This window comes from Opisthocomus hoazin, chromosome 1 (genome assembly GCF_030867145.1).
Source record: "Opisthocomus hoazin isolate bOpiHoa1 chromosome 1, bOpiHoa1.hap1, whole genome shotgun sequence".
Taxonomy (NCBI): domain Eukaryota; kingdom Metazoa; phylum Chordata; class Aves; order Opisthocomiformes; family Opisthocomidae; genus Opisthocomus; species Opisthocomus hoazin.
In genome coordinates this window covers 137,677,158-137,686,344 of record NC_134414.1, presented here as the reverse complement: position 1 = coordinate 137,686,344, position 9,187 = coordinate 137,677,158, and the positions used below count along the sequence as shown (strand labels likewise).

At 40.9% G+C, this 9,187-nt stretch overlaps 1 protein-coding gene across 4 annotated transcripts in view; it reads left to right on the top strand.

The window, feature by feature from the left end:
• The first annotated feature begins 86 nt into the window (after window positions 1-86).
• The window catches only part of SPAG17 (sperm associated antigen 17), a 125,866-nt gene continuing 116,765 nt past the window's right edge, over window positions 87-9,187 (top strand). For 3 of the 4 annotated variants that reach the window (XM_075437750.1, XM_075437771.1, XM_075437742.1), the window contains exons 1-3: window positions 87-182; window positions 8,335-8,475; window positions 8,865-8,924. In XM_075437750.1, coding sequence (XP_075293865.1) covers window positions 87-182; window positions 8,335-8,475; window positions 8,865-8,924 — 297 coding nt within the window. Of the gene's footprint in view, window positions 183-415; window positions 468-8,334; window positions 8,476-8,864; window positions 8,925-9,187 lie in introns of those variants that run through there. The other variant, XM_075437760.1, reaches the window with a different exon arrangement.

The window sequence follows — 9,187 nt, the reverse complement described above, 5'->3', positions numbered from 1 at the left end:
ACACGCCCCGCCCGCCGGCTGGCGTCGCTCCGCGGGAGCCGGTTGCCAGGGCGACGCGCGGGGCCTGGCCGCCGTCCCGCAGCGCCATGGGCCCGAAGCGGCCCAAGACCGGCGGGGCCGCCTCGGCGGGGGCCGCGGCCAAGAGCTGGGAGGTCGCGCTGGTGTCCGCCCGCCTCGAGGAGGTGAAGGCAGCCGAGGGGAGCAGCGGGGCGGGCGGGCCCCGGGGCGTGAGGGACCGGGCCGCGGGCGGTTCCTCGCCGCTCCGCCGGGCGGGTTGGGGCTCCGCGGGGTCCCCAGGGCCGTGCCAGGGAGGGGGGGCCGTGCCTCGGCCGGACGCGCGGCGGAACTGCCCCCCTGCCAGCGAGCAGCGGCCCGGCGGCTGTCGCGCTTTTCCTGGGGCTCTGGGTGCCAAGTTTCGGCTCGGAGCGAACTTTCTATAAACTGCTGAACTGCGAGGTTTGATGGAGGTGCTGACACAGCATTAACTGTAGCGTTGAAAATGCGAGGCTGTAATTTTCCCGCTTGAGTGTGTGCAGCTAAAAGGCACTTTTTTTTTTTCTTTTTTTTCCCCCCTTCTTTTACAGCGTGTGAGGATCTTGAGGCGTACTTAGGTTTCCAGGTTCTATATGAGCAATGTAATTCTAATAAATCTTGAGTTGCGAGAGAGAATTTGGTTTCAAAACAGGGCAGTAGTTTAGCAAACAATAATATTTATCTAGCATGTGTTTATCTCTCGCTGCTTCTGCAAGTGAGACAAATGACTTCCACTGCTGCCTTGCTTGGTGGGTTCCTGTTGTGCCCTGTTCAAAAGCGGAGGGTGTTTGTTGTTGTTGCTGCTGTATTTTGGTTTGTTTTATTTTTTTAACATGCCAGCAGTTCTGGTAAGTGCGAGGTCTTTTGAATTCAGGAGGAGGCTTTGAAACTGGATAATCAGTTTTCCAGAAAACACCACAGATGTCAAAAAATCTCTGAAATACTTACTTGCTTTTACTTTTATTTGGTAGTAACCGTATAGTACAAGTCTAGCTAAACAAAATCACTGTTTGAAGCAAGCTGCTCAGCTAAGGCTGCTGTTCTCCGTTTTTCTCGAGAACGGAGATCTTTCAGTAGAGTTCAAAGGTGTTTGAGCCCTTTTTGCTTGTGAATCTCGCCACTACTCTAAGAGAACCTCCCTGCAGCATGAGCAGGGGGTGGAGGTTCAGTCTCCATCAGCTGCCCGGTTACTGACCTTTCTCTTGTGCTTACTAACAAGGTGCCAATTAGTGATTTTTAATTTTTTTTTTTTATGATAGTGTTTTTGTGGTTGTGGATATTGTCCTGTGAATTCACTGAACAAAGTGTTCTGTTTGCTGCTTCTACGTGTAATTTATTACATTTGTTAAAAACAATGGTAAATACAAATTTATTGAAGTATGTTAGAAGGTAGAGAATAAAATGCTCAAAATTTAGGAAATGCCAGAATTAGGATTACTCAGGACCACACATTAAGGCAGATGGAGAGAAGCGTTGAATATGTTCACTGAATGGGGCAAGAATTTTCTAGGAAAAAATATGTGATCACCTAATTAAAGATTACCATAATCCCTATTCCCGTGAGGCTGAATTAAGATTCCTTGGTTTCTTACTTCTGATACTGTCCAAAGGTTTTCTGTTACAGTTAAGCTAATTCCACTTTCTCTGTCTGACTGTTAGACAGAGCCTTCGGAACATGGGAAAAACTGTCTCCCTGCTGCGGTCAGCTTGAACTCAGGCTTCTGTGATGCTGGGCAGCCACTGAAATCACTTATTTCAGGAAAATTCTTATGCAGCTCTTATAATCATGGGCAGGAGCATATTTGGTGCAAAACTGTAAAATGCCAGGAAATCTCTTCTGAGCATGTGTGAATCAGGATTCATAAAGTATGGCCACATGTGGGTATACTTAATGTAAATAAACATGGTCTGTAAAAGCACATCTTTGACACTAGTGTGGCTGTGCTGCCAAATTTTAGTTCCTTCCTCTTCAACACAGAGGGAACTGAATATCTTAATTACTTAATCACACAGGGTTTTTTATTAAAGGATAAAAATGATTTTTTTAAAATCAAACCACATTCTGCAAGTCGTCTGACCACGTTATCCTTCCACTCCTCACCCCCCTGTCCAGTGGTCTTGCAGCATACAAGATTTAAACTCAAATATATAAAGGTCAGGAAATGAAAGCAGCCTGTAAAAGGGAGTGTTAAGCAAATTTAATTGTAGGTGTCAGCAGGCACACTGTACAAAATTATTTACTTCTCAATACTGTGTGTGATATACCATATGAATCTGAAATTATTTGGGAGATGACAGGAACTCCTATCAATTAAATAATATTTCTCTCGTCACAATTCATGTATAAAGAATTTAAAAATCTTTTACTTGTATCAGTTTAGAGAATATTCTTTCCCTTTGGTGGAGTCAAAGACAATTTATTAGAACTGGTTTTAAATAGTACCAGATAGGCTGAGCAATGAAATTTCACATTTTAATATGTGTTTATGACTTACAATATTTTATTAGTCTGATCTGTGAAAAGGAGTCATTTTACCAGGGGTGTTAATATTTTATGGACGAGTATGCTAACTAAAATATCATTTAAATGGTATTTACTAACCAAATAATTGCTTTTACTCAACACGCTGTGAAAATTGGCAAACAGACAACTTAAAAACATGTACAAAGGAAATACAGATTTTGCAGAGCCTCACATTATAGTTTATATACGTATTTTCTGTTTCTAATGTGCTTTGCAGAAAAACACGGAGCTGCAAGTTGGATTTGCCTTCAGATATTTATCAACATATTTTGACTGGGGTTCACTGCAGAATTAAATTACAAAATATAAATTAAGTTCCTTAGTTTTAATCTTTGCATGCTTTAAGTAGTTAAAGAACGCTATTTGCCAAATGAAAGGTGAATTCTGGACAAATATAGCCCTAAACAATTGAAATAATTGTTATCTATTATATGTTCTTGTTAGCTAGTATAATGAAGCATAGCAACTGGAAGCCACATTTTGCTCTATCTGTAGGGTTTCTCTCATTTTCTTGCCATTTTAGGGCCTGAAAATTGAACTAATATGAAAGCTTGTAAAACCACTCAAAATATTCTGAATAGGATAACTCCACTTTTGATTAATGCTTCCTCTTTGGAGAGGAATTAACAGCCAATTGTGTTTTGATACTCTCTCACCTGCCCAAATTATATGGCAAAAGCTCAGGCTCTTAAAACCAGAGGCCAGTAGTAATATGGGTATGTGTCAGTCAGCAGGTAATGAAAGTGGACTTGCAGATTTCTTCACAGTGATGCCCTACACAGTCACTATGTTAGGGCTACAAAATGGCAGATGAGCAACCTTTCCCGGTAATGCCGGCTGTTTTTATTAATTTAAAAGCTCTCTCATTGAACACAAAGAGTGCTAGAAGTGATATCACTGTAAGTGTTCAGAAATCAAGAATAAATCTCATTATTTCTGAGGCATTACTTAAGAATCAGGAGATCAAAGAACTCTTGCTGTTTGGTGCTGAAGTGTTTGGAGTTTTCAGATGTTTCTCTTCAGCCATGACAGTTAAATTTGAAATTTCATTTCATGAACCTACTAGTTGTGGCCCTAAGAGAAAAAATAAAACAAAAGAAGAAAACAAACTAAAAACTCCATTGAAATACCACAAGAATAAGTGAGGGTGCAAAATGACAGATACTCAGGTTACCTGGAAATGGGTGGGGTGGGGGTGGGTGAGATGGCTGCTTGGTGCTTTTTCTGGCCAAAGAGAACTAGAATCTGGTACTGCAAAAATAAACTGTACACCTGACCTGTACAAATGTCTTCTCTAAAACAGCTGCCATTCTGTGTTTAGGAAATAAAGCAGGGAAAACAAGATACGTTTAAAAAGGGAACATAATCTTGTCAGCTACATCTGCTTTTTTCTTCAAAGTGAATTGAAGTTGGAGATTGTTTTTAACATACCTATGCTATTCCAATAATACTGTGACAAAGAAGACGTGTAAGCTATGTGTACTGGTTTTTAACAGCTGGAAAAAAATCACATTACAGGGGGCACAATGGAGGCTTGAGAACAAAATCAGGAGAATATGAGACACCTTCTGTGTTCTGTGAAAACAAGGAGTTTGGAAAACTGCTCGCTGCTTACATGGCGCTTTGAGATTTAGGTGGATCCTGCTAGGATGGGAGCCCCTTCATCTGAGCGACACACAAGCTTCCGCCATACGTGGTTATTTCTAACACTGAGAGAAACTTGGGTGCATTTCGACCCTTGACCTGGCTAGGAGTTTTAAAACGGGGGGCAGACAGTGTCATTAGTGACAATGATTGTCACTGGATGGTTTCCACAGAGAGTGGTCTGGCCTCCCCTAACTGGAGCTTGTTTCAGATTGTTTGAGGAGCATGCAGGTACCAATGCCACATGTCCAGCTTAATTTTTTTTTTTGATTCGTGTCTGAATCAGCGTAGTTCATTCTGTGAGCTGTCTACTCCCTGCATTTTAGTTGTCTTCGTTCACAATATGTAGTGCTTGCATTATTATACTCGCGATGGCAGCCTCCCTGGACTGTTTCCACACTTTCCCAGTAGTTACTTTTATGGTTTTCTCTATCCTGTTCTTTAAGCTGGGAACCTGATTTGAGGTGGCCCTAGGGTCACTAATCAATCCTCTTTCAGATCCTTTCTCGGGTCTCACTTCTGCGATAGCGTTTGAAGGAATTAAACTAAGTAGAGGAGCAGTTGTATATTGAGGGAGAAAATATTTTTAGAGTAACCATATACATTTTACTACTTTTCCTTCTCATTTTTATGTTGTGATTTTAGGTGGTGAGCTGTGGAAGCAGGGTCTGTTTCTTCTCTATCCTTTCAGTGCCTTGAACATTAAGGATACTGTTACAGTATTGATAATATAAGGGCAATGTTGCAAAAATAATAGATTTTTAAGGTCAGAAAAGAGCAAAGTCAATTAAACACCTTAAACTATGTACGAACACTGCACGTTTGCTGTCCTTATTGACGTCAGTTGCTGTTCTCAAATGTTCAGCTTTTCTGAAAAATGGTCTTCAAAATTGCTCAGTCTAGAAATAGATGACATGCCATTAGTGAATGGGAATTTTACAAAAGGGATATTTTTTTCTTCATTTTGCAGCTAGGGAGGTATGGGCTATCTCTAATAGTGTTTACGTTTTTACACAAAAGGCCTTGTATCAAGTTGCATATACTTCTGTAGTTAAGCAGGCTTATAATTTTCACTACCAGCTATCTTGTAGAGGGTCATTCCTTGTATTTTATTTTTAAAATATTAGCCATTGTTTTGCCTGTGCTGTAAATAGTCTCGTAGCTGTGCTGTGGACAAGCTTTAGCAGCTTGTTTCTTTGAAGCGGAGAATTTACTGGGGGTAGGTGTGCCACACTGATGTCAAGGGCGTACCTTTTCCTGTGGTCATACTTTTTTCTGAGAATGTTTGTCTTTGGACAAACCCTAAGTTTTTTTAAAAATTTGTTTTTTCACAGGAAGGACCTACCCTGATGTTTTGCTTTGATGCTTTGTTACAGGCTGCTATGAAGGTGGGCACCACAGTGGAAATCAGGAAAACTCTCTCCCCGTTGCTTCTAGTGCTTTCCTAGGGAATGCACAAGCACCGTGAAGGAGAACATCTCATTGCACAAACATAGCTCTGAAAGTGCCTGCGAAGTGTTGGAGGGGCTGGAGAGTAAGGAGAAGGAACCTGAGGATGGAGAAAGCTGGAAGTGGGATCAGATAATGAAACTGGGGGCTAGCTGGACAAGGAGACTGAGGACAAGAGCTAGGGGAGCAAGCAGCGGATATGGGAAGCATTAGAAGTGACGGAACTCAGATGAGGAACAGAGTGGAAATGGAAGGAGAAGGGAGCTAGTTGTGACCAGGGGGTGGAAAGATCGAAAAGAGACAGGACTATAAGGAAGACAGGTTTCAGAGACGTTGTTGCAGGATGTTGTTTAAAACAAATGTAGTGATAGCGTAGTAATTAAGGAGGTGTAATTTGTGGGCACCAAGTTACCAGAATGTTTTAAGAAGGAACTGAAGAAGACATAAGGCAGAGGTTTTAGGGCTCTCTGATGGAGATACCTCACATACCTGAAGAACTGCAGGAAGCTGTGGGAGCAGGCTCTATATTACTGCTGGACCATGCTTCCCCTAGCATCTAGGGTAAAACCTGACATTCCTGAGTCTTGCTCTTCTTGTGCTGTAAGCATTTGTCTGTGAGACTTAAATGGGCCCCGTTCCCCTCTGTTGGTGGTCCTCACTGAAGAGGACAGTGTAGTGGTACCAGTTGCTCCATTAGCTCATGTTGCAGGTGGATGGTTGTTCAAAAGGCTCCGTCTCTGCTGGCGAACACCAGGGTGCTGCCACAAGAAGGCGTTTCAGTCTCAGTTCTGAAAGCCCAGAAAATTATGCATTTCCACACAAGTATGGACATCTAAATGCTGTCTGTTCAAAGAATGGTAAAGTTTGTATATTCAACTCTTGGCAGCTGGACACTCTCCTCATAAATTCCATCGTGTTTGTATGCTTCTAGAACATCAGTGATGTGCTTGCACTCTCCTGCATTGTGTAATTTTAAAAACTTGAGGTTTATTTTGTGCTGCTGTACAACATTAAGGAAGTTTATGATGTGTGGAACTGTAGAGGCCCTTTTGGTTCAGCTGTCTGCTCTGTAGCTACTTGCAGTTTCAGAATACTATACTTAGTGACCCAGGTGATCTTTCCATCTTTTTGTGTCTCTGAATATTCTGTGGTTAAAAAAATGGGGCATGCATGTATAATCACATCGTGCCATATTCATGTGATGTTCTGCTTTGTTACCTTAAGAGTATCACAAACTGTTTCCTTCCATGCAAGCATTTGCTAGTTTGAAACTTACAGCAACTGGTGCTTTCTCCCATGCCAAGTAATCAGTTACTCAAACTGCAAATATTTAGGCTTTTTTTCAGCTAAGGAAGGGAACAAATGAAGAAGGGTGCAGTAAAACTGGAAAAAGGAACTTCTCGTTTTACCATTCACATCTTTTTTTTGGAACGGTCCTTTCCCTCACTTTGCCATCAACTCAGGATTTGTTCCTCTTTTTCACAAGGACTTTGTATCTGATATACACATATGAAAGTATTTCCATCAAACCTTAAACTCTTAACTTTCTCTTTAAAATTTTTCCTTCTGTGGTGCACACTGAGTTGGTATGTGACTGCTTAACCTGATCCTGATTAGCGTGATAATGTCTTGGGACAACCTTGATCTTGCTGATGCTCTTGTCGTATTTACCTTTATGCAACGTTACTGATATCCTTGCAGTTTACACATGCAGATGTGCAATGATAAAAAATAATTTGGTGATTCCTGAAGAGCGTACAGTGCAACCATTGGAAGTGCTTATGGTTCAGGTGCCACTGATGCTGACCGAGAATGTTCTGGAGTGAGATGTAGATGTGCTGGAGACAGCCTCTTGCCTTGAAAGGGATTCCAGTAGGTTAAGGCAGAAGTGGGAAAGAAGAGTAACCAGTAAATGTTGGTTTAGTGACATAATTTTGTGGATATGTATCACTAAATAACATGTTCCAATCTTCTGTTGTTCTGCATTTCTTTAATGCTGAAACAGGTTTTTTTTCCTTAAAGATATATGTATTTTACTGCAAGTGTTTGAAAACTGCTGGTGTTTTTCATTTGTCAATATTGTAGTGAAATATAACTTGTTGTTGATAAATAATTTTTCTTGGTTCAGAATACTTAGTGAAACCATGTAAGTACCATAGTATGCATAAATATACCATCATAGAACATCATACAAATAATTCTACATTTTTCAGGAAATAGTATTTGGGCGTTATCTATTTCCCGGGATGAGGGAGCTGAGATTTATTTTTTACTGTGGCAAATAATCACAATAATTCATATATTCAATAAAATAATGCGTATATGCAAAATTAACTTCTTTGCTTACTGAACGGTCAAATCTGCAAATGACAGCTAGAAGTTACTTTTTCTTGGCGCGATGCTCGTGCAGCGCTTGCCTGCGGGGAGGTCTGCAGGTGGTGTCGGTGGGCGGGGGTGTTTTCCACAGCATGATGCTGCCACCTCGTGGCGAGAAAGAATTGAGCCCAAGTAATACGCGCTTTTTTTGGGGTTGTACACAGTTTATTTCAGTGTGATTAGTACAGTGATTTTTAATAGATCTTAAAGCGAGTAGCCATCTCTACAGGATTACTCCTTGAAACTGCAGAGAAGCGTTTTTGTTTGCTTGAGTTTTAATACCTTAAATGTTTTATTTTGGAAAGCAGGATGACTGGAAGCCTAGCATCGCTTTCGTTGTTGGGACCAGAATTGAGGATGAACTCCACACCAAGGCCCTGTCTCTTGCTGTGCAGGTGCCACAGCGGAAGCTCTTCAGCGTGGTAACACGTGAAGACATTTTCAGACAGGTATTCCAAGAAAGGAACTTTTGATAACAAACTAAACTCTAGATCTCACTTGTAGTTACTAACCTCTTTGGTCTGTGGTAACTATTAATTTTGTATTCAATTGAATTACTTTGTGGAATTTTTAAAAATTATACTAATTCATAAGAGCTAAAAATGGAAAAAGAAAGGCTTACTGCATAAGCTAGTCTGGTTCTTGTAAACTGTGACATGTTTTACAGAATTTTCTTCGAGGTGCTGTTCACAAAAGCTCCCTCCCTAAGGTACAGGGGTACCAAAAGATGATTCTTCACTGTTTTGGAGTGTGAGTGTAGTGTTTCCAAAAGGGAATAATGAGTCAAGTAATTTGTGTAAACTTAAAATCTTCTCACAGTAGATTTATTTCCTTGCAGGTCAGAGAATCTGGGAATCCAAAGGGAAAAAAGGTTAAGGACGTGCCTATGTACTATGAGGTAGGTAAAAACATGTCTTGGAGAGTCCGTGCTCTGTTACACTGAAGTAAATACAGCTGTGTGATTTTGTTATGCATACCTGAGTAAATGCAAATCTGTTGGATGTAGCCGGTAAAAACACTAAACTATCTAGATACTTAAATTGCTTTCTTTTTGTGATACCAACAGTGTTCTGTTGGACTGCTAATTAAGTGAGGATCGAGATGTCTTTTTAGGGATATGAGTTTTATTATGTTAAGAATGATATGTGATCATATTTTGAT